The sequence below is a fragment of the Patagioenas fasciata genome, chromosome 6, assembly GCF_037038585.1.
Source record: "Patagioenas fasciata isolate bPatFas1 chromosome 6, bPatFas1.hap1, whole genome shotgun sequence".
NCBI classification, from domain to species: Eukaryota; Metazoa; Chordata; class Aves; order Columbiformes; family Columbidae; genus Patagioenas; species Patagioenas fasciata.
In genome coordinates, this window is record NC_092525.1 from 10,504,543 (window position 1) to 10,529,888 (window position 25,346).

Below are 25,346 nucleotides of genomic sequence, written 5' to 3' on the forward strand. Positions count from 1 at the left end.
CAGATGCTAAAAAGAAAACTTGCAGAGGCCCAATTTGCTGAAGCCCCCGAGGGCTGAAACAAGGGAGGAATAGGCATAGCACATGCTCCTTCTCCCTGGAGAGAGAACGGGGCCATCAGCACCGCTCTCCATGCCTCATTGCTTCCTGTGCCATCAGGGAAAAACCATGTTAGTGATGCCGCTTCTGAGAGGGAGAGAGGGGAAATCTGTTTGGTTTCCTAATGCCTTCATGAGCATCAGGCACTCGGGCCACTGAAAAACCAGTGAGTTTGCAGGTGCCATTGCCCATCCTGTCCCATTGCTGCTGCATGTGCTAGCAGGACTGCCCTGGTTTTCTATGTTAGACATCTTTTGTTTTCCATTTGAGGTCTCGGGCGCTGCTGGGGAGAAGCTTGAGTTGCGTGGGGCAGCCTGAGAGCGTCCACCCAAAGGGCCTTGCTGTTCATCGGAGGAAACCTTGGCGCTTCACCCCTCAAACCCAGAGGCCGATGGGGTGCTCAGAAAACGAGGGCAGGAGCAGGACTGCTCTGTGTGTGGTTGCAAACGGTTCAGTGTCTTTGCAACCCGATGAGTTGCTGTATTTGCTGATTGCTGAGCAACGTTTTTTCCCACCCGCTGAGTTGACCATTTCCAAAAGAAAAATGCTGCGCAAGCGTTTTCTCACATGGCCGAGTAGGCCTGTTCAGCTGCTGAGTCAGCATTCCCTCCATGGGCCGAGTCCCAATGGTGGGGAGCACCAAATAGGGCAGAAAGTGCAGGGGAGCAGGGAGCACCCCCGGGGACCCTAAGGGCCCACCCAGGCATCTGTCTTCACACCCAGCAAGGAGGATGCTCCACGTTCAAACACCCTGCGGTCAGGTCCCTCTGACTGGGGCAACCCTGCAAGGCACTCCTAGGGCCCGACTCTTTGTTTAAATCATTATTTTTAATGTAGTTCCTTTTAATAAAGCTAATGAGGTAGAATTACAGGAAAGATGTAAGTCACTAATTGGAGAATCATTTTCCAGGCCTTTGCCAGATGGGTCATTTTGTTATGAAAACATCACAGCCAGGAGCTGGTGTAGGAAATTTCCAAGCGGTGGTGCTGACTGGATGGAAAGAAAAACACCCTGTGGCTCCCATGTCTTCTCAGAGAAAGGGCAGGTCCCTGGGACTTTTCCATCTTCAGCGATGCTGCAAATCGTCCTGCAACCAACCAACAAAACAAACCAACACTGCGACTCCGAAATCCAGTCTTCCCCAGCCAAAATGCCTCGATATAAGGTGTCAGGATTTGGTTCATGGTTTGCAGCAACCAAGCTGCTCCACTTCTTGGTTTCACCTCCCCAAATACACTGATTTTAGTCTAACAATTCAGCTTAATAAACGTGAAGCTGAGTGAGGGGAGCCCTCCCCAGGGCATGAAGTTAAAGCTCAGCATGGGGACCAGCAGCTTCCAAGTCACCCGGTGGCTTAGGGTTGGCTAAGGATTCCGAATCCCCGTTTATCAGGAAATCTTATAATCTCACCACATTTTGTCCAAATTTGAACAAAATGCTAAAATACAATATTTGACTTTGGAGGATAAAAACCAAACAAACAAAACCCACAAGCAACCATCACAAATTTGGGTTCAGCTGGCACAGCCGCACACCAGCACTGGCCTTTTTTTACCAATACAACCCAAGGTGCCCCAAAAGGTTTGAAGGATGGAGCCTTCTCTCTGACCAGGATAAACCGCTTCACGGGCTACCGTTTTCTCCCTGAATTTTCAAAAACAACCTGCACTTTCTGATAGCAAAACTCACTCCCTGGGGAAGCCAAAGTGCAGCGAAGGGGCAGAGGGCACGGGGTGCAGAGCACTGGCCCGGGCTGCTGCCTCCAAACCCAACCTTGGTAACAGCGGCTCCTGGAAAACATCTGGACAGTGACCGAGCTGCGCTGTGGGGCCGGGGCAGAGCGCGGGGCTCCCCCCAGAGTGGAGGAGGAGCACGGGCAGCCTTCGGCCCCGCTCCCCGCAGCTGGCTCAGCCTCAACGCCCTGATGCAAACCAGAGCCACGCAGGGGCCGGTTCCCAGAAGAGGGATAAGGAGCAGGAAGAGGAGCATTAACTGTCACAGTCCCCGGGGTGAGCGAAGTGTCCTGGGGCGCAGATGAACCTCTCCCTGTGCTCCTGCACAAATCCTGGGGGAGATCGCAGCTTTTCGTGCTGCTGTCGCAGGTCATGCCCAGGCGAGGCTCTCGCTGGCCACAAACCGGCTTCCAGCACAACCCGCGCTGCGCCGGCTCCCAAACCTTTTCCCTGTTTCCTCCCAGTGTCCAGGGCAGGGGCTGGAGAGGTGCGCTGGGAGCAGAGCCAGCCCGCCCTGGCAGGTGCTGCGCACCCTCCCGCGGCCGCACTGCCAAAGGAAACACAAACATCCTACCCAAAGAAAGCACTTTTCATCGCTACACAGGTGCCCATTTTTGCACAGGGCCGGCCCGTTCTGGGCAGAGCTCCCCACGGGCTCCGGGCCGGGTTTCGCCGCAGCCGCCCTTCCCCTCCCCGTTAGATGCACCAAAACCAGACAACACGACCACATCCAAGACCTGGAGAGGGCTTAAACTGGCCTGATGTGACACATTAGACCGGTGCAAAAGTAACTGCGGTTTTTTGCATTATTTAAATTCCCCATATTGGAATACAGCCTTAAATAAATACAATTATGCTACACATCATTTTAATGTGCTTTTCTTGCTTGATATTTTTTTTACTACTGACTTATTACTCGCTGTTTATCTTCTATTTATTTTAGACTATGGAAATGATGTTAGACAAAAAGCAAATTGGAGCGTCTTTCTTATTCAAGCTCAAAATGGGTCCTAAAGTAGCAGAGGCAACTCACAAAATCAAGACATTTGGCCCAGGAGCTGCTAACGAATCTACAGCTCGGTGGTTCAATAAGTTCCACAAAGGACGTGAGGGGTTTAAAGATGAGGAGCATAGTGGTGGGACATCAGACATTGACAACGACCCATTGAGAGCGATCATTGAAGCTGATCCGCTGACAGCTGCACTAGAAGTTGCCAAAGAAGGCAGATTTGACCATTCTAGGGCTATTTGAAGCAAATTGGAAAGGTGAAAAAGCTCAATAAGTGGGCACCTCATGAGCTGACCGAAAACTTTTTTAATAAAAATCATTATTTTGAAGTGACATCTTCTATGCAACGCGAACTATTTCCCAATCTGATTGTGACAGTCAACAAAAAGCGGATTTTATACAATAATCAGCAACAAGCAGCTCAATGACTGGACTGAGAAGAACCTCCAAAGTGCTTCCCAAAGCCAAACCTGCACCAAAAAGAGGTGGTGGTCACTACTCAGTGCTCTGCTCCAACCTGATCCACTGCGGACCAACAGACATCGGACTATGAATTCTTAATGCAATATACAGTTTCTTCCCGGAATATGGACTGACACCTGTATACACACCGATACCCGTATTTACAAACTAATTTAGAGAGGAAGGAGTGAGAGACATCAGCCTATGTATTCTTAACATAATACACAGTTTCTTCCCGGAATACAGACTGACACCTGTATACATACTGATACCTGTATTGACAAGTTAATTTAGGGGGAAGTGTAACCAAAGTACCAGGAATCCATATCTTAAACAGATTGATAAGGGGAAGGGTATTGTGTCTGTCGGGATAGTCTGTAAACCCTGAAGTACCAACCAATGGGGAACAGGGCGGGGGAATTGCGGCTGGGATTTTGGGGGGATATAAGCAGGGGCTTTTTGCCCTATGAGGTGTGCCTGCCTTTAGGTAGAACACCCGGTGCTGCAATATCGTTATTAAAATTGCGTTGCTTAGGGATCTTGCTGAATCTATTATATTTACAGAATAATTGTTTCTTACAGGCCCCATTCTTCTCCCGCCAACACCCGATCGCATGGTGCACAACCAGCGCTCCAAAAGTTGGATGAAATGGCCTATGGAGCTTTGCCTCATCCGCCACATTCACAGCCGACCCCTCGCCAACCGACCACAAGCATCTCAACAACCTCTGCAGGACGCAGAAAACGCTTTCCACAAGTCGTCAAATCCCAAAGTACAGATTTTCACGCTACAGGAATAAACAAACTTATTTCTCCTTGGCAAAGGGGATTGTAATGGTGCCTATTTTGATTAATAAAGGTTTTTTGAACTTAGTGTCGTGGTTTAACCCGAGCTGGCAATACAACCACCATAGCTGCTCCCTCTGCCCCTCAATAGAGAATCAAAAGGGAAGGGAGAAACTCGGATTGAGATAAGCACAGTCTAATAAAACAACAAAATACTAATATACTACTAGTGAATACATATATAATACATACATAGATACTCAAGCTCTGTATACATGAAGCAGCCAGTCCCAGGAAGCGACGCTTCAGCCCTCAACAGCCAATCCAAAAGAGAGAAAAAAAGCAATAAAAGGCAGAAAAGCCCAGAAACGTCTGCAAAATGGCAAAAGACCGGATTAAACATCATGGCCAAAACGCCACCAGCTGAGCCCCAGAGCAAGAGCGAGAAAGAAGAACAACCCAGAAGGTCCTGACTCTTCTTAAATAATTAGCATGATGCTAATGACATGGAATACTCTTATTGGTCAGTCTGGGTGTCAGTCAAGCTCTGCCCCATCCATCCCCCCTTCCTCAACGCCTCACACCTGTGGGCAGAGCTCTGAGTGTCCTGAGCGCTCAGACCAGAGCAATTAGAAACATTAACTCTGTGCTGGGGTGTTACCTGCTTGTTCTCAAACTGAGCCCAAATAATGAGCACGCTAGCCATGAAAAATAACGGTTTCTAGCTGCAGGAAGAAAATTTACCCATTTTCAGTCAAACCAGCACACCCAGTTACAATGATTTAAAATTCATGGTCCAAAACCACAATTGCTTTCACACCAACCTGCTTCAGGGTTAAAGTTACTTAAGCTGAGCTCAGAGTCAGGACAGGAGCTGGGGATGTGGGACCTTGGGGGTGTGAATCCAGAGGGATGTGGGACCTGGTGCTTTGGGACCTGGGGGATGTGGGTACCCACTTCTTACCTCTGGCAAGGGGAACTCTGCCCAAAGCTGCTTGTCCTGCAGCCCCTGTACCTTGAAGCAGCTGCTGGAGGGAAATTCCAGTTTCATGGAGCGGTACAGCCAGAACAACAAAAATATCTGGGGGAAAAACATAAGTGTAACTTTGGCACAAAGTTTGGGAAGATGTGAGGAGACGACAGGAACTGGGGCGGAAGAACGGGCAAGCAGGAACGTAAGGGCACTTGGATGCACATCACTCGTGGAATAAATAGCTCCGGGTATGCGATGCCTGCCCCGCCGGCGGGCGGCTCCGGGCCCTGCTCCCCGTGCCCATCAAAGCAGCCGCGGGTCCAGCACCTGCGCGCTCAGCCGGCAGCGCCGGGCGCGGGAGCGAAGTCCACAGGGAAACACGAGGCCGGGGCCCTGGGAACAAAGTGCCCTTTCACGGCCGCGGCTTGGCCAGGGAAACCAGCAAATATTTCTGTCCAAAGGCTTCCGAACAGCGCCGAGCTTTGATCCCCGCTATGAGGCACTTTGCTGGGTTTTTTTTCTTCTCCGTGTTGCTCTTATTTTTTTTTTCTTCCTACTTCAAGGTGTAATTTTTGTGGGTGTTTGTAATTTCTAGGAGACGTTTCTTGCTGCTCCGGGAAATGAGCATCCTGGGGGGCGCGAGGTGCAGGTGATGCGGCCCCTTCGCGCCTCGTGGTTTCCCATCCCAGGGCAAGGCTCCGGGTGCACCTTCTGCGTGCAGCTCCTACAGCCGCCCTGAGCACACAGCACCCCTCCTTCGCACCCGAGGGGAGAAATCCCTCCCCCTGGGGCTCCCTGCAGGCGCAGGCGTCTGTCACCATCGTTTTTGGCTCACAGGTTGGTTTCTGAATCTGATAAATCCCAGCCTTGCTCAGGGTGGAAACTCAAGCAGCAACACTGCCCCTTCCTCCCAAACCGTGCCCCTTCCTCCCAAACCGAGCCCCTTCCAGAGGACCCGGGATGCTGCGCGCTCAGGTGGCCTTTCACACCCCCCCAGATGATGATGAGGAGCATCTTCCTCCTGACCAGCCCCCCAAACCTGCTGGGTTTCCAACCAGTTTTTCTGTCACCCATCTAAAATCTGCACCCCCCACCCCACGCACGGAGGTGATGGGACTCCCCATGCCCAGGCCTGGGCTCTCCCCTCCTGCAGCACGAGTGGGGGTCCCCATGAACCCCTGCACCCACACGGCGTGGGGCACACGGCCAGGCCTCCACTGCCCACATCCCGAATATTTTTAGGCAGCAGGAAAGGCGCCTTCGCTGCCAGCAGCCTCGGGCGGAGGGGTGGGATGGAGAAATGGAGTCAGCGCTGTGAGGGCATCGCTGCCCTGTCAGCCAGCGGCCAAGGGAATGAAACCACCCGTCCCCCTGTCCTCCCCCTCCTCCTGGCCCCGCAGCCGCCTGCTGACGGATGTTGCCTTTGGACGGGACCCTGTTCAGCCCGGCTGCTGAAAAAACGCCGCAGCGAGGCCCATGCACCCGTGGGCCATCTGGAATCCATCACCGGCTGCGTGCGGGGACACCGGCCAAACCCCAGCCCTGCCCGCAGCACTTTGCTTGCCAGGGGAGCACCTGCGGGTGCAAAGGGGTCCCCCCCGTTCCCTGGCACCCGCATCCAGCTGGAGACCCCGCCGTGCCACAGCGCTGGGTCAGACACTCTGAAATACCTTGAGGGAAACCCCTCGGGGATGCTGCCGCCCCACTGCGCTGCCTGCAGGGTCTCCCGGGAGTCAGCTCTGGGGGAATCCAGCCTTTTAGTGATGGGGAAGAGTTGGAAGAGCCAGAGGGGAGTTTGCAGCCACTAGGTCTGTGGGTTTAGTCCATCCTCTCCTGCATCCCTCCTGCTGGCACCCAGTGCTCCTGCGAAGGGGAAAACCAGACATACAGATATCTATATGTATCAGCAATGCAAGAGGATGCTGAAACCAGCAGCCAGAGCCATGGTGCAGCTCGGGCTTTCACCCGACTGCCGCACTGAGTGATGCAGAGCCCGATGAAGCTGTGACAGGTTAAATATTGCCCGACCCGCTGGCCCAGGGGAGCACCAGTGATGCTCCTGGGTGAGATCTGTGGGAGCAGGATGCTTTCCAGGGCAGTGCCATGGGAGAGCATCCCACCGCTGGAGAGGTCCCCAACCCCAGGAGACCATGGATATTCCACCCCAGGGAGGGGAAGGGCAGAAGGGATGAGTTGCACAGGAAAACACAGCAGCTTGTGGGTGCTCCTGTGCTGTCACGCAGCACCCCGTCCCCATCTTGCCTATCTCAGGACCAGCGGGACCGATGCTCCTGCCTCACCGCTGACCCCTCTGCGCCGGTTTGACCCACAGGTCACCGTGACCGCCCACACGGGCCATCCCCATAGCGCAACGAGCTCCGGATTAGAGCCGCTGCAAAGAAGCTGGTGAGGAGGATGCTCCCGTGGCCGGAGCTCGGGGAGGCGGTTCGGGGGAGCCCTCTGACGTGGGCACGGCTTAGCGGGATTAGCCAGCAGTGAGACGTGACTGCGGGGCAGTCGCGCGGTGCTAATTAAAGACAGGATATATTTAGGCACCCGGTTATCCCCCGCATTTCACTTATTTTTAGCTCCCGGGCTGCCAGGCTGGGGTGGCACATGGGGAAGGGCACGGCTGGGGACAGGACAGATTCACCCCTGGCCAGTGCTTGCTGTTGATGGCTGGAGGGGCAGGGGGACCACAGCCCTGTGCTGAGCACCCGTGGGATGGAAACCTCTGTCCCCACCAGCTGTAAAAAGGAAAGGAAGCCTTTTAATTTTTTCCCCAGAAAGTCAGGAAAATGGGTTTCAGGGAGCAACAGGAGCATCCCTGCCCAGTCTCTGCCCCAGGTCCATCCCCAATCCTCCACCACCACACTGACCCTCATCCAGGATTTCCCCCTTTGCGGCACAACCCCAGCACAAAGTGCTCGCTGCGCAGGGCTGAGGCAGCTCCCCATCCCCAGAGACCCGTCCCTCCGTGCTGGCACCGCAGCTCCCCACCCCCAGAGACCCGTCCCTCCATGGCACCGCAGCTCCCCACCCCCAGAGACCCGTCCCTCCGTGCTGGCACCGCAGCGGCAATGCCACCCATCCCATCCTGTCCCTCGTCCCCCCGCTGCCCCTCGGCACGGCGGGAGCGTGTCCCCGGCACACGGCTGAGCCCTGTCCCCACAGGTCACCATTGGGTGTGGAGCTGGACATGCTGGAGTTTTAAACCCTGAGAAGAGTGGAGAAGCAGCAGTTAGGACAGAGGACAACACCCCCCACAAGTCATTGTGCCTTTCTGGGCCAGCAGGGCCATTTAGTCCCATTCATTTCCTCCTTCGCTACAGTCCTGTAAGGGCTCTGAATTTGATATTTTGGGTTTGGGGTTTCTTCCCCTTTCTCCCTTTTCTGAATTATTGAGCAGGTCCCTGCTTGGCTTACTCTCCTGTGCCTGCTGGCTGCTGTGCTTCCCTGCTGGAGCGGAAGGTGGGGCAGGGAGTAAATCAAAATAACAGGATAATTAACGACCCAGGGAGCTGAAAACCAGCTGAAAGCTGAGCCTGCCCGGGAGGAGCTTCCCAGCAGGCAGGAGATTTTACAGGAGGTGGTTTTGGGGCAGGGCAGGGTCGCTGCCTGCAGTCGGAGCCCAGGCACAGGCAGGGTTTGCCCTGGTCCCCTCCAGACTCCCGGCTTCGCTCTGTTCCTGTTTTCACCTTGTGTGAGCAGAAAACACAGCAGCGTCTCTCCAGCCCTGCAGGTTGCTCAGGCCCAGCACTCAGCACAAGGCAGGATTCAGCGCTTACACAAAATAAAGAGGAGACAGTGGGCGAGCATCTTCCCCCCGCTCCCAAGGGCTGTTGTGTCGGGCTGATGCTGGTGGTCCCAGCCCGATTCCCACCAGCTCCCAGCCCCACGGCTCCAGCATCAGCCCTGGATGAAGCTGGGGGACAGCACCCCAAAATGCAGCCACAGCCCCTGCCACGAGCCAACCACGAGGACTAACGTGTCCCCACATCCCCAGGACTTGTCGATGGCTCTGAGCCCTTGACACTACCATGAGGTTCCCAGCCACCGCGGAGCCCGGCAGCACCCAGGGGTGGCCAAACTCCTCCTTAGGTGGCCCATCAGGTGAAGCCTCTTCCTGAGCACTGAGACTGGGCAGGTCAGACTCTCACTCCATAAATTTTGGCTGGAAAAACAATAAGATCGTTTACTAAATCCCTTGACTCCAGAGGCAAGTGCTCTGCACCCCCAGCCTGAGGACAGCACCCAGGGCCAGGGGCTCCCATCACCTCAGCCACAACTCACCCTGGTTCCCTGCTGCCCATCAGAATCAGCCAGCCCGTTTGAGCGGGTTTACCATAATCATCAAATAACTGGTTCATTGACAGCATATCAGGCTGAGAAGACTGACTGAGCCCTCGTTTGCTGATTACTAATTAGCTTAACGTTCCTAATCCCTCATTAGCGACTATGAAGTAAGCTCTGAAATATGAGGTCAGCCCTAATCAGCGTTTAAAATGTAAAGCCCACTGGCACGTGATGGAGGCTGCAGAGAGGGGGGGCAGCTGTGGTTGGGGGGTCAGGGCTACCCAGGGCAGAGCCAGATGGGAAGGGTTAAACCCTGTGGCCATGGGCATCTGCACATCGCCCCAAATCTCAGCCCCCCACTCAGCGCACACCCCAGCCCCATGGGCACCGGCGGCGGCATTCGGGGTGGGAGCACCTGTCAACAGCGGGGGGCTGAGCATCCGTGCGGGTTATTTTGGCTTTCCCCTAACTCCTGTCTTTGAAATCCCTGGTAAATCGCAGGCAGAACTTTGCTTGTGCCTGCGGATCCTGCGGGAAGGAGCAAATCTCGGTGTCACCGTCAGCCGCAGCGAACTGCCCACACGTGTCACCATTCACGAGAAAAATGGTGCTTATTTGTTGTGGCTTAAGCCTCTGGGAGCATAAACTGCTGTGGACTAAGAGCAATTGATTTCTGGCTGGGGGAACCTCTACAGGAGGGCTGCAGACGTTAAACTTAACCTTAATTAAACTGCAGCTAGTAAGCCTTAAAAAACGAGAGAAACTGGATGTTGCTGTGAAGATGTAATTTGAAAAGCTCATTGCCCAATCTCTGCTCGTCCCCAAGGAGCAGGACCCCCCGTGTCGATGGAGTGTGACGCTCCGGACCCGGAGGCGCAGGACACAGCAGCAGTGGCCGCGGGAGCCGCGAGCATCACCAGGTTGGCGAAAAGCCACTTTGTTGGAGGCTGCGGGAGCGGTGACAGCGTCCCCCGCTGAGCGCCCTGCGCCTCCCATCCCCGCAGCCCCGCTGTCCCCTCCGCGTGGGCAGGAACATCGCTCCTGTGTGAACCCACGTCAGCAGTGACGAGCAGCGGCGGCAGAGGCTCTGCAAATCCCCCGTGGTCGGAGCCGAGCTTCACCCCCCGATTTCTGCTCAGCAGCTTCACCGGAGCACGGAGACACGGGATATTTTGAGCATCCTTGGCAGCAGCGAATGAGGCCGAGTCCAATCCCCCAGACACGAGCGTCTCCCCAGGTCTTTATTGCCAAGGACAGGAACAAGCCTTTGAAGGCTTTTCACGTGGAGAGTGCACACCTGCACATGTTAAAAGCAAATGGCTGTTTCTGGAAAGGTTTTGGGTGGTGTGTTATCAAAACAACCTAAATAACTGGCAGCACAGGTGTCCTGTGTCCTTGACAACGGGGGGGCTACGTAGTTCCCGCTGCCTCGTGCCGCTGGGCTGACCCAAGCCCACGCTGTACCTGTGCTGCCGGCAGCCGCTGCCCTTTGGTTGTGTTGTGCCCGTAATTCGCACACCCAGCAATCGCATTCCTTGGTGCTCAGCCCCATCCTCTCCTTGGCTCGTCCTTTTCTTCTGTTGCTCAGTTAAGTTTCACATCTCTAAGGTTTTTATCCCTTTAGTAAGAACTGATCACTAGGACCCCACATTGACAGAGGACACTACGTACATAAGGGGCTCTCGGTGGAGGATGGTATGTTCTGGGCTTGAGCTTCAGAGTGGAGAGCTTTAGTTTATCCATACATTTGGCCCACAGAGTGGAAAATCCCAAATAGCCTGGTGGATTTATTCCGATACCTCCAACACCCAGATATCTGCAGGCAGTTTTCTGCCCCACCAAGCACCGGTGGAGCCAGGGGGTTGAAGGCAGAAGCAGCCCCGGCGCTGTGGGAGAGCAAGGGGAGACCGAGCAAGAAACACACAAAACTTGGAATTTATGTTAAAAAAAAAAAAGAAAAAAAGAAAAAAAACAAAGGTATTTTATTTTGGAGGAGGATTTGAACATCGACATGCAGGTACAACATGAATAAAAATTATTGCACCGCTATTATGTGGCAATTGTTCAAGTTTCTAAAAACACAGATTCCACACTTTCTCTTATCTAGCTAAGTGCTGAGTGACAGCTCGGCGGAGCCCAGCTCGGAGGTGCTCTCACGGCCACCGGACATGGTAATCGAACACGACGTAAACACACACTTCTGTCAAATCTTCTACTAGAAGTACAGAATTATCCTTCACATCCAGTAAGAGAAAACCAGAGAAAGACTTTATCCTCCCCTCTTTGGAAAACAAAACAAAACGACGGCGATAAAAGGAACCAACCGAAAACCTCCACACCCGAACGCTGGTGTGGCAACCAAACCCACTGGTCACTCCTACCCTTCCCTGGCAAGCGCTCTTTAGTACATTAGCAGCCAAAGGCCTCTGACATTCGGACCCAGGAGTGGCCGTTACAACGCTAAAGTCTAATATTTACAATAAATATCATCCATTTCTCTTAGTTTGCAACAGCGAGAGACAAAAGGGAAAAATAACACTGAAATGAGGCACGGGGCAGGGACCGGCTCCAACGCCATCATCCCAAAACGGACGCGGAGCAGGACGCACATCCAAGCTGGCAGAAGGAACGGGGGAAACGAGGCGGGAAAGCGGCATATTTGGGGGGTTCTACGCACGGCTCGCTCACCAAACACACAGCACTCGCACACGGCTTCTCCCTCCCGCCGTACGACCCGGGGGTACCTGCGAGGCCAAGTTCAGGACTCGCTGAACGCTTCGCTCGGTAACACGGGGCTCATCTCGCCTGAAAACGCGCTCGCACTCCTCAAACAGCTTTCCCAACATCTCCTTCCTCCCTGACACGTTGTGCGAGCTTATCTGGGAACCTAGTTAAGCAATTCTTAGCAGAGCAAGGAGCAAGTCTCGGTGTTATCTACCTGGTTTATTATCCGAATTTTATACAAAGTCTTCCTGCCCAAACGTTCTGCTAAGGTGCGCCGTGTAGATTTGACAGAAGGGGTAACGGGAAGCTGGGGTGCCTGGCACACCGAGGAACACTGCAGGACTGAGCAGGAGCCGGGACGCGGGGCTTCACTAGGATGCGTTCCTGGTAACACTGCTTGGCTTTGGCTTCCAAAAAACTGGCTATTTAAAATTGCACTGAACACTTTCTGTACCGTAGCTATAATTAAAAAGGTGACTAAGCATATACCTCACCTCTCCTTGGGCCAATTCGGGCAAAAGCAGCAGAAGCTGTGACATAGCAAGGTTTTTCACTCCTCTTTTTATGCTTAAGAAAGGAAAACTCTGCATTGAGCACTGGAACCAGCAGCTGCAAAGGGTCAGTACGGCTGGTACCTTCAGGGGTCCCATTCCAGCCGGCGTGGGATGAGCCGGGTTACAAAGCCCTCGCTCTCCAAAGAGAGGGGCTGGGTCTCCCCTGAGGTTTTCCAAACACAGAGCCCTTTGTGGGTGCTCCAGGAGGATGCTCAGAGCACGAGGAGGAGATGGGGACCTTCCACAGCCAGGCTGGATCACGTCCTCACCAGCCAGATTATAGAGACCTCCCCCTCACCAAGCCTAGGCGCTCTTCTCAGGAGATAAGCTTGAGGCTTGGCTTTGCAATTGCCAATTGTCAAGATGCCGACTCCATTTTTCAATTTCCCAACCATTTTATCCTATACCTATCGGACCTTGCTCCTCATCAATTTTTCAGTAGACCAACCTGTCGGCGAGAAACCAGCCAGATAAGTACCAGATCCTGCCAAGTCTGTTCTGTACTTGCTATTGCTCCGAATCAGCACAGAATGATGCTCATCAAGAGCGCTTGGAGAGCTGGAGATACCCAGGAGCCTGACAAGGCAGTGGAAATATTGCGGTTTATAATTGCAAACCAAGTGCACACCAGTAACCTATGAATTCCAGGGAAAAGAGCAAAGAGCCAGTGCAGCAAGTCCTGCTCTCAACACCAGCACAGCAAGGCTTAGTAACGTGTTATCTGCGAGCATCAACGCTTTGGTTAGTGTATTAACAACACCGCACGTGTTCACACAGACACACGGAGTAAACACTCATTGAAACGTATTAAAAGAAAAAGTCAACCCAAAACTTGGTCCAGAAATGAAATCCAAGCAGCTAAAATCAAGTATATAATGAGGGGAAACAATGGTTATATGGAAAGAAGCAGGGCAGGATTCCAGAGAATTTTGTGATTTGTGGATTGAACTGCAATCGAGTTGAAAGAGACGGAGAAAATACATTCCTATATAAAACCAAATTTGCATCGAGGGAAAGCGAATCAAAAATTCAAGTCTGGAAAAGGCCAAGACAATGAGAAAGGCGGCGGTGTAACGAGATCAGACCGACAGAGGTGGGTTTTAGCTTGAAATCGTGTTGCACGGTCACTCTGCTGCTGGCAGATGAAGGCGGTGAGCGGGACAGGAGATACACTCGGACAAGACGGGAATGAAAGCTGAGCACAATCTGGGACGAACGACGGGAGTGTTCATTGAGAGGAACCTGTAACTGCATGAAGAAATGGCTTACAGTGCTATAGGTATCACCACTCGACACATTTATTGGTGTATTATTATTGAGCTAATCCTCAGCAAAGAGCACTGTTCAAAGCTATGCCTAAACCTAAGAGCAAAGAGTACTTTTTTTAACGGAAAGTGACCTCAGCAGTAGAAATGATTTGGCTATCAAAGCTGAAATCTTAAAATATCACATGTGTTTTGAAGTCTGCTTGCAGCTTCTCCACAGAACTCGAGGAGTCGGAACTCTTCACAGGTTGCTTTTGTTGTTAAAACGGGCAGATTCAGAAAACTCAGCAAGTTTCCCAAGCCCTGATTCAGAAATGTTAAGGAACACCTTAAAATCCTTACCTATTTAGACTCACCAAGAGAAGGAAACGTCTCCAAAGGTCATTTATCATTGAGATAACTTTGCCCAGACATACTGGAGAACACACGACTACAAATGTCACTACTTTAAAATCAACCTACAAGGCACCCCTTCCCCAGGGCCGTTTATTCTGAGGCAGGGCAAGTTACGAATTGAAGCCACAGAAATCAAGATAAAAACATCACTCACATTTTAAAAACAAGAGGGAAAAGTTGCCGTGTGTCCCATAAAGGATAAGTAAAAACAATCCCAAAAAAACCAGCTTACAGATTGGAGATTTCTCTTTCCAATCATTCCATTGGAAAACACTTTAACTTGGTTTAAAGAGCAGACAGGGACGTCTCCGTCCGACCCCTCCGGCCACGTCTCTTGCCTCTGGATGCTCTAAGGATTGCACGGAGGAGGATTTGTAGCTCCAGAATAACCTGTGGACAAGAGCGTGTCCTCTTCTACTTGTCCAAGGACGCCAGGTTGCAAATTCAAAGAAAATACCTGAAATTTGTGAATTTCAATGGCATTTCGAAGAGAAGCTTGAAGAGCAGATTTTTGCAAGTAAGCTGCCTTTTTTGTATTTAGAATTTTTGGGATCTCAAATAAATGCAGGATTAGAGGGAAGAGCACGACAGGCCCCAAACTCAGGCAAAATAAAAGGTCTGGAAGGGGGAAAAAAACCCAACAAACTATTTCTTAAGCCCTGCTTTAAAGATACCCTGTTCTAAAGAGACCTCAAACAGCAAGCATTACTGTGTACAAAAATAGAATAGCAAGGATGAAAAAACACAAAAAACAGTATGAAAAAAACCCTCCCAAAAATAGATGTACACAAGTTCTATTTTATATTAGTGTATATTACAAAATTCAAACATGCAGTCTCTATTTTGAACGTAGAGTGCTCCAGTCCACGTGTACCAGGGATGCTGCTATGTTTTCTTTACAGCACCATCGTGTGTCAGGGGAAAGTCTTGTGTTTGTAACTGACTTCCAGCCTCTTTGCTCTTTCCTTGCATGGGAGTCCCTTCTTTCCAGGGCCTCGTGCTGCCCTCTGGCAGGGGAGAGGCTCCCAGAGCTGCTTGTCCCGGAGCGGGAGGCGGCTCTTTGGATGGAGCGGGTTTGCAGCTCCCTCCCAACGCTTCGGACGCTTTAGCGCTGCAAAACGTCGCCTCCTTTTTTGCCACCACGGGACGCGTTGCCTCCCAGGGCTTTGCCGAGTTTAACGACTCCACGCAGGATCCGCTTTTTGCCGTCACACTGTCCGTGCCAGATGGTTTGGCTTTCTCTTGACACGCTCCTGCTTGCGAAGGTTCCTGTCGTTTTTGTTTCAAATCTCTCTCGTCTTTACAGGAGGCACCCAAATGGGGGGAATCCTTTCTCTTTTCCACCTCTCCGGAGCCAGAAATACTGAGCTTCAAAGGGCCCAGCACGCTCTGAGCTAGCGGCACTAACTGGGACACGGAGAGCGCTCTTTCGATGGCGCTGGGGACGAGCGGCGCGGAGGACGCGGGACCCGCTGGGCTCGTTTTGCCGGCGGGTGAAGCGCTGTCTGCCTGGGACGAGCTGGGCTGCTTCTCAGCACCAGGGCTCTTTTGGGGTGTTTCACTGGCGCTTGCAGGAGACAGAGACGAGGAGCTGAGCTGTTCCGCAGGCTGAAGCGTCTCCTTGAGGTCCTTCTGACCGCGATCCGCGGGGCTCGCCGAGAGAGGAGCGCTGGCGCTCGCTGTGCACCACGAAGGCAGCGCCAGCAGAGGTTTGGAATCCTGTTTTTTCTGACTGCTTTCTGCTAGCAGAGGGTCTTTCAGGTCAACCTTATCACACGAGGCCCCTGAAGAGTCACCTTGTTCAAGTTCCAGGATTTTGATAGACGGGCACTGCGTATGTTCTGTGCGATCTATTGTTTTTTGAGTACTTGTAGTTCTCCCTAGGTCTTTGATTACTTCAGAAGACTTGTCTTTTGGAGCAAAACACTCAAAAGTTTTGTTTTCTGGCACTTTATGTTCCTTTGCGGTTGCTTCTGATCTTAGGAATGGCTTTTCTGAACTAGCTAATTTTTCTGGAGAAGTTCTTGGGAGGACCGCTGATGGGGAAGGGCGCACACTGATTTGCAGGGGCTCTGAAACAGGCTTGGCTTGTTGATTATTTCCCTTCTGCAAATCTTCTGCACCTTTTGGATCTTCAGGTAGAAAGGCATCATCTTCAATACTGTCCTTGCTTTCCAATTTAGAGGAAAACTTATTATCCTCATTAAAAGAGTCTGATCCTTGGTCTCCACTGTCAGGGGGCTTGTCCAGTCTTCTCCCATCCTGACTATCTTCCGAACCATCATCCGTTTCATCTTCGGACGAATCCACTTCTCTGATGGCCTCTTGCTTTTGCAGAGACTCCCTCCTCTCCACCCTGTCCTGTCGAATAGCGCCCAATTTCCGCGAACCCGGCTTCTGCAACATCCCTTTTTCCGCCAGCCCCAGTTTGCCGCCGCTTGTTTCATTCGCAGATTCCTGCAGGCTCTGGAGACTCGGATCCCTCTGTAGCATTTCCTTCTTAAATTCAGAGTGAGAGATATCCAAGCTATGCTTACGTGAAGAAGCCAGCTTCTTCTCAGAAGAGGACAGCGAGGCAGCCAGCTTCTCGGCCGATTGCACCCTCTTTAGCAAAGGAGACCTCGGGGGCTCGGCGCTTTTGGGGCGAGAAATTTGTCTCACCAGTGGTGGAGAGGAGTGTAGTTTTACTGGGAAAGATTGGATAATACTGGAGCTGCCAACGGAGTGTCCGGGCAGAGGAGACGGGGAGCGCTGCGGTGACGTGGACTGCGGGGTCGGTGACGGAGTGTGAGCCAGGGGTGACAGAGGGATGTTTCCCGCGGATTTGCGCCTCGGAGATCTGTACTGCCTCTGAAGCTTCGGTGCGAGGCCGTGCAGAGAGCTGGGGCGGATGTGGCCGGAGCTGGCTGGAGAATTGGGAACGCTGGAGCTGGGAGAGCTGCTCTGAGAAGAATTGCCACCAACTTAGAAGAGGGAAAAGAAAAGACAAAGGAGATTAATACATATTTGACCATTAAAGCAAGTGTTTGAAAACAAGACACGCAAAGACAAAGACAAAATGCCACGTTACCACGAAGCACTGCGGTAATATTGCAAGGTAACATTGCATGGCTTCTGATTGAAAATTCACATCATTGTCACACAACACCACAAAACAGTAAGAAATATTCTGCTATCAGAATGTTTTTCCTGCAAAAACCTCCAAGCAGGTAAAGCATGGGTTTCACTGCTGTTCTCAGGATGCAAATCTCTTTCTTCTGTCAACTGATTCAATTTTCAAACACGGCTTTGCCGCGCTGTTTTGATTCTTTTTCTCTGAACTAATATAGAAAATGTGTCAAACTGCTACAGAAGCATTGTGACTTACAATACACATTTGCATCAAAGGATGCGCTGTAGTACAGCAAACGCATCCTTAAAAGGTTGCATGGATTTCCATTTTTAAATGAATCAATGAACGGGAATACATCCACCCTTCAGGTAACTGACACCAGAGCTCTCGTGTTACTCCACAAACAGATCCACTGCCCACCGCTGTGTATTTTACTTCAGAAATTAATCAATAAGCAAAAATCTTCTCCGAGTTCTTTTTCTGTTTGTCTTTTTGTTTGTTTGGATTCGGTGGTTTTGTTTGTTTCTGTTTTACCTGAATGCACAGACTCGGGAGTGGATCTGTAGCTCTGCGTTGGGGACCGAGGGGACAGGTTGTGAGTTGGAGAGCCGGGGACGCTTTCTCCAGAGGACAGAGAGCGGTTTAGTGAAGATAAACTCCGGCTGGTGTGAAGTAGTGATGCTTGTTTGGTGATCTTCCTCAATAAAGAACTCTTCTTCTTGCTGTGGAAGAGTATTCAAAGTTGATTACAAGCACAAATGATTTATTTACCTTTATTGGCATATTTCAGCCAATTTTATGGTATAGTCAAAGAAAAAGAAAAAAAAAAAAGAACAAACCCCAAAAAACTAAAGGGCGTACCTGTTGATATATCACAGAATCCCAGAATGGACTGGGTTGGAAAAGACCTCAGAGCTCATCCAGTCCAAGCCTTGGTCCAACTCCAGTCCATTGACCAGATCATGGCACTGAGTGCCACGTCCAATCTCAGTTTAAAAACCTCCAGGGCCGGTGAGTCCAGCACCTCCCTGGGCAGCCATTCCAATGCTGACCACTCTCTCTGCACAGAATTGCTTTCTGATCTCCAGCCTCAATTTCCCCTGGCAGAGTTGAAGCCCATGCCCCCTTGTCCTATTGCTGACTGCCTGGGAGAAGAGCCCAATCCCCCCTGGCTAGAACTGCCCTTCAGGTCGTTCTAGAGAGTGCTGAGCTCACCTCTAAGCCTCCTCTGCTCCAGACTGAACAAGCCCAGCTCCCTCAGCCTCTCCCCATCGGTCTTGTGCTCAAGTCCCTTCCCCAGTCTTGTTGCTCTTCTCTGGACCCGCTCCAGCACTTCAATCTCTTTCCTGACCTGAGGGGCCCAGAACTGAACACAATACTCCAGGTGTGGCCTCACCAATGCAGAGCACAGGGGAAGGATCACTGCCCTTGTACTGCTGACCACGCTGGTTTGGATACATTATCTGCAAATTGCTTTCATGAGATTTCTTTTACATTATCTTAGTTACCATTTAATTTTCAAAGAGAAACATCAAAACAAACCTTTCCTGACCATCCTTGGTTTTGCTCTTCTTATTCCTCCGAGCCATCTTGGATTTGTAGCTGGCCTTTCGAGCCGGCCCAACCTTGATGGACGTGTTCTCAAAGGGTGTCGTGGAGATGGACACTTTATTCCCGCTCTGTCAGAAACACGACATGGAGACATTGCTTCAAACATGCTGTCCAAGGCAGATCTGCAGGCTAAGCAGGCTGGTTTACTGCTGCCTGCCATTTTGGAATCCTTTGTCAAACTCCACTTCCCCCTTTGCGTTTCCCCCTATCTTTTATTAAGGAATTGCTGAGAGAGAGCCCTCCTTAGTCGGGCTTTCACAAATGATGAGCTCAGAGCCCAGCTGGTGGGTAAAGCTTCCCAGAGCAGGGAGAACACAGCATCTGACCTCTCCCATTGAGATCCCAATTGCCTCAGTTTCATACTTGTAATACTTGGAAACCTGAACAAAGTGATATTCTGTCAGCAATCCTATTCCCAGTGCTCTGACTGATGGCAGATGGGAGCATATAGGGCACCTATCATGATGGATCTGCAACACAGAACATGGCTTGTCTCACTCATCTTAAAAACAAACCCCGATTGCTCCTGAATTTGCAATCCCAGAGACTGAAATGGTCCAAAACTTTGGGGTTTATTTCGATAAATGGATTCAGCTCAGAGGCAATATCAAAATGCAAGTCATTTAACTGGATAATTTTAAGACCAACCATTACAAAGCTACTTTGGAATACCACTAGGAATAATCCTTGAGGAAGCAGTATTAAGAGCTAATAACATTAGCACAGCCTAAAGGCAAGAAATACAAGTAATTTGGAAAAATTTGGAAGTATTTGTTTCTTGAAGCGATGATTGAGGAAAGGTGTACTTAAATCTTCTCAACCTTTGCTGCTGATAAAAATGTATCTGATGTGTCCTTATTTCCTACATAACATACCTGAATTCAGCTTGAATTCCATAAGACAATTTTGCAGATTTAGGGATCAAGCTACAGCAATAAGTTTCCACAAAACAAAGACCAGGTGCTGTGTACATACTTGTACTCCAGGCAACGCCAATTAGACACCTACAGCACTTTGAACAAGCTGTCTCATATTTCGCATATTACCTGTTTTCCAAATTGGAGCAGTGCGGAGTCCTTACCTTCAGGATCAGCTCCACCACCTCGGTGTGCACCAGCCCATGGACCGGCTCCCCGTTGACATGGGTTATCAGATCCCCTTCACGCAGCCCGGCCTCGTTGGCTGGACCACCTTCCTCCACGTGCTGCCAACGAGAAGGGGACGACTGATTTCAGAGGAGGAACGTACAGGATTGCTGGCCAGATCACACTCAAAGCCCATCCACCTCTTGTCTTGCTGGAGCCAGCATCAGCTGCTCCAAGGAAGGTGAAAGAAACCACTGACCGGCACAGCCAAGCACAAAAATCTGCGCTCCTCCCAGCATCCTGCCAGTCTTCTCCAGTCCAAGGCAGGCAGTGAAGACGGTTAAGCCGATCAAGGGACCAGCTCCTCCCAAAGCGAAAGGCTTAACATACTTCCAAAAATTTCCAGCACTTGGGAATGTTAACTAGATTCGCTTGATTTCCAGATGAGCATTCCATCTTTTTCTATCTCTTTGCCATCCCAAATCCAGCTGCCTTCCACGTACATGCTGGAAGGCACAGAGGCCAAGAGACTTTTAAATAAGACTGGGCCATGTGTTCAGGGTGCCTACACGGCACCTCATCCCAAACAGAGTTTCTTTTTCCACTTTCCAACCTTCATTGACCTACTCAACAGATCTTTTCCCCCATGAATGCATTGCCTTTCCCCATCACTGTTCAAAAAGGTCCTTTACAGTGAGGAGACAGATACCTTTGAGAATACTGCCACTCTCCCTCGAGCCAGAGAAGACTACAAATCAGTATCTCGGTAAACTCAGCATTTCTCAAGGAAAGCAGAGAGGAGCAAGGGAAAAAATGCAGCTTCAGATTGTTTTTCTAGGTAAGAATGAGTGCTAATCAAAGCATCTGAAGTCCAAATTGTCTCGTGAACACAGAGATACAAAGGAAATAACAAACCACATTTACCCTGGCTCCGCTCTCTCTAACTACACAATTCAAACAACACTGCTTCGGGGGATGGATCATTCCTAGAAGTCCTAGATCTTAACAAAAAAGGAACACAGAGATCAAGTACCAGAAGTAGTGGAAGGAAAAGATATGGACACGCAAACCAGCCCTTTGAGCACAGCACACAACTAAGCCAGGAGCCAAGTCCCCAGGCAATGAGTGTAGCAGCAGTGATGCTCTTAGGCTTATAATCGAGTCCAAGCGACTGCTTGGAAAAGCCCAGCAAACTGAATCGATCAGGTTATAATCACTAACACAGGCCTGAATAAATCAGCTTTGACTGGCCCTCATGCAACAACCCCAATAAAGAGAAAGAGGGTATGTACACAGAAACATGCTTTAAAGTATGTGCTACAGGTGAAAGAAGGTGGATTTATGTAACCGGGGAAGAAAGAAGGAAAGAAAGGTTGTTGTGGCTCTGTGATGGGCTTGAAAACCTCTACAGGTAAAACCCAAAGTGCTATCATTCATTCATTTTTAAAATGTCTTTGTAAAGGGTTTTCCCCCACCCCAAAATGATAACTTTGGGTCCAAACAAGGAGAGAGAAGCAGGGTGGCAAATTATAGTTGATAAAGCTAAATCCCACAACCCTGGCTAAATGCACTTCTGGCCCCAAGGGTACTCTTTAGAAAAGCAGAGACATACCCAGACCATGTGATGCACAGTGTAGATATCACTGTCACCCATATAGACGCGAATGGCACGGAGAGTGAAACCGTATTTCTTTCCAGCCCGATGGATGATGATTGGTGGTTTCAGGTTTGCGATAGCAGGAGAAAAGTCGCGGCTGGGTGAGGAGTCCCTCGAAGATGGGTTGGAGGATAGAGAATGAGGTGACATTGGACTGGCCAATGGAGAACACGTGTGGTGATCTACAGTGATGACACAAAGGTGGGCAAAAATTAGGAAAACAAGTCTCCAAAGGAGAGAAAATTCTTGTTAGAGAACAGCTAGGAAACCATTCTTCCCAATGTTCTTAAAGCTCCCGGTCTTCACCAGAGCTGGGTTTGCCTGCAGCTTCAACTCATTAATGCTTCCAAATACAAAAATCAGCAAAGTTTCCAACACGCACATTTGGAGGTGTGTATTGAATCCAGCAGCACTGTTCACCTGGGATTATGGTTGGATCACAGGGTTTACTTCTCTTTCGGGAATCTACAACCCATCCCACACATCTGCTCTAGGCACAATCCTGGAACACCCCATTTCACGGTTATAATATATTATCCCCCTCCAAAAGATCAGTTAGTCTATAGATCTCGGTGCAAATTACGTGTTGGTGAAGAGATAAATCACAATCAGTTAATATTAACACACACACACAAAAATCAGTAGGCAATCGAACAACTACACCTAAGCAGTTTTGGTAGTGTTTTAAATTCACGGGGGCAAAAATATTTAACCCTAAAAACCTGGGTACTGTGGGGACTTTGCAACTGAAAACCAACATCCCAAGTGTATTTTAGAGCGTGTTTCCCAAAGGAACAGCCCAGGGCTGGGCTATCAGCTGAACCACCCCGACTCTGCTTGCTAGTGGAACAACATCCACTTTTAAAAATATAAAGCAAATACAGAACTCTCATTTTAAACTGAAGCTGGTCAACATCGGTGAAATAAACCAAAGAGCAATATTAAACGCAGCTGTAAAAGGTAATCCCTAATCCATTAAGAAACACCTGCTGAATACTCAGTGCATATTTACCTGGCAGATGAGAGCAGCTCTGGAAAAACCTTTGCAGGGTGTTGAAATACACATTTTAAAGAGGTTTTCATAATGGAATTTGTAGTTTGAAAAGCAACCAACGCCCAATCCATGAGAAATGTAACGTGCATCACCCTGATGGTGCCAAGGAGTCGCACGCCTGCATCGGGCAGCGCTCTCCGGCAGGGTCTGCTGGGCTGCCCCACGAGTTACCGCCTGCCATCAACAATTGTAATGATCTGGCTCTGCCTGGAGACAGAGCCGGGCCAACCAGGTAAGTTATTCAGAGCTCACTTACTTTGTGAGTTTATGAATTCTTGACCGCTCAATCTCAGCCACGTTATCTGGAGTTACTGAAATTTCCCGGACACATTCAGCTCCCAAACTGCGCCGTGGTTAGCGCGTGACCCCCGAAAAAGAGCACCTCGAGGGTTAAAATTGTTCTTCGACTCTACACCTCCTTGCTGCACCATTGTCCAGAGACCAGCTTGTGCTCCAGGAGCCAATTTAAACAAAACTAGGGAAAGAATACAGCCCAGCTGCCATTTGCAGAAGCTGCAGTCAGACCACACACACAATGCTCCTGTCTGTGGCAAAGCAATACTCATTATCCTGCTGAGTAGTAAATATTAAACCGATTGTAAAAGTTAGATCTCTCCCCTCCTACCAACGAGGGCTTTATTCCAAAAGAGCGACGGGGGAGGCTGTGTCTGCAGACCTTTTGCTCAGTGCTTGCAGATTCTGACAATGCCTCATTTCTTACCTGAGGGAATCAGGAGAGACAAGGCAGTCGCGGATGCTGATTTAATCACTTTATTGACAGGTCTCGAGGTCCGTTTCTCGCCCGCCTCCCCCGAGAGCAGCCTGTGTCGTGCCCGCCGCACTGCCAAATCGCTGATGGCTTTTGGAGTGGTGAAGTCTGGGCCTTCATTGCTATTACTGCGAGCGCGTGGATCAGAGAAATCTGCAGTGCTCCCAGCTACGGTTTAAATTAAAACAGATTAGAACCACAGGGAATTCCTAACAGTCTATTCCCCTACAGGCAAAATACATTAAATCAAAGTCATGTTTACATGAAGTCCAAGAGTAAATTTTCTTAAGAAGAAACCCTAGGGCTTGAATTTTTATTTGCAGAAATGGTGTTATTCTGAACACAGAAAATTAGCAGCTTCTTTTCTCTTGGAAAAGCTCACTAATGAAATCACGTTGCTCAGTAGCAGTTACGTGAATCCTAAAGCCGCGGTGCCGTTCTGCAGGGGAGCCGTTTCAATGGGATCGTTCACAAATGAAAACAGGTTTATGGAAAGTGCTCCGTTTTTACAAGCAGCAAGAACTGTCAATCTTTAAGTTAAAACTGCCTGTAATAAAAGAACCAGGTTCTACTGGAGTTGCACATAAAAAATCCACCTTAAAAGACTACTAAGGTACTAAAGTCAGGGAAAGTAAAAATGTGGATTGCGAAGACAACCCTAATTTGCACCCTTCTGTGCACCATTGCAATTCAGTCTTGAATTACTTAACCTGTTATAATTATATATAAAATGCAAAGTAATCTTGAAAATCAGACTAGGTATGCAAGAACAGCAGATGCTGGGGGTGCTCTACTCAAGCTCCATGCCTCAGTTCCCCACCTGATACCTTAAAGGGGAACTGTGCAAACATATTAATTAGAATGTACAAGGTGCTCAGAAATGGAAGTGGTGAGCACCACAGCAAGTCCACAAGGGAAATTAATCATTCTGTCTTCAAAAGCAAATCGTAAGCAGCATGCAATAAATAAAGCCTAAGGGCCACATCTTGAACAATGAGGACAGAACAAAACATTGATCATTGTTATTTAAGTGGGCACCACTGCTCTGCATACTAAGTAAAGCGGAAAGTACCACGAAAATAAAAATTCAAAGCACCATTCCCATAGATCTCAGTGCCAGATGCCGGTTCAACAGCCACACAGTTTCAAATAAGGCTCCCACACAATGAGGAACCCAGAATCAGAGGCTGCGTGCGAAAAGGCTGCGAGATGCATTAGAGGAGCACTCCGAGACAGCGGCAGGAGCGCAATGGTTTTCCTGCAGCTCCCTGCCTAGGCAGCCCTGGATCCCCAGCCCTGGATCAAAGACTGCGCTAAGGCCTTGGGCTCAGGGCTGCAGGCTGCCCAGGGAACCTCCATTTTTGCCTATTTCAACTTGTGGATACAATGAAAGTATTCTTGCATTTTTCTAGGCTTTTAGTATGAAATTGAGAAACTAAGGTTCTGCTCCTCCACCCTTTCCCATGGGTTAACGGCGTACGTGACGGCAGCACCAGGCCTCTTCTGCGAGGACGAGGCATAGAGGGGAATGGGACCATTTTGGAGGAAGCTTCACAGGCTGCATCGCAGAAGAGCAACCATGAGATGTGGGACTCTTTGGCTTTACTCTAGTCTGGAGGAACATTTCCACTGAAGCATTTCCACCTTCTGCTATCACTCCACCATCACATCTGCCCAGTGTCCTTCACCCTGTCCTCACCTGGTCTTGCTGCCACTCTGCCTCCTTGCTCAGTACCTGTTCCTTCTCCTTTCCACCCTCAGT

The 25,346-nt window shown here is 50.2% G+C and overlaps 2 protein-coding genes across 11 annotated transcripts in view; one reads left to right on the top strand and one right to left on the bottom strand.

Moving 5' to 3' along the window:
• Positions 1-25,346, top strand: part of PRDX1 (peroxiredoxin 1) — a 341,280-nt gene that overhangs the window by 19,976 nt on the left and 295,958 nt on the right. The window lies entirely within an intron of this gene.
• Positions 11,321-25,346, bottom strand: part of MAST2 (microtubule associated serine/threonine kinase 2) — a 183,384-nt gene continuing 169,358 nt past the window's right edge. For all 10 annotated transcript variants that reach the window (XM_071809900.1, XM_071809901.1, XM_071809899.1 and 7 more), the window contains 6 exons: positions 23,537-23,752; positions 21,717-21,943; positions 20,101-20,223; positions 18,951-19,087; positions 17,943-18,130; positions 11,321-17,259 (listed from right to left, as the gene is read on the bottom strand). In XM_071809900.1, coding sequence (XP_071666001.1) covers positions 15,182-17,259; positions 17,943-18,130; positions 18,951-19,087; positions 20,101-20,223; positions 21,717-21,943; positions 23,537-23,752 — 2,969 coding nt within the window. In that variant the 3' untranslated portion in view covers positions 11,321-15,181. The remainder of the gene's footprint in view (positions 17,260-17,942; positions 18,131-18,950; positions 19,088-20,100; positions 20,224-21,716; positions 21,944-23,536; positions 23,753-25,346) is intronic.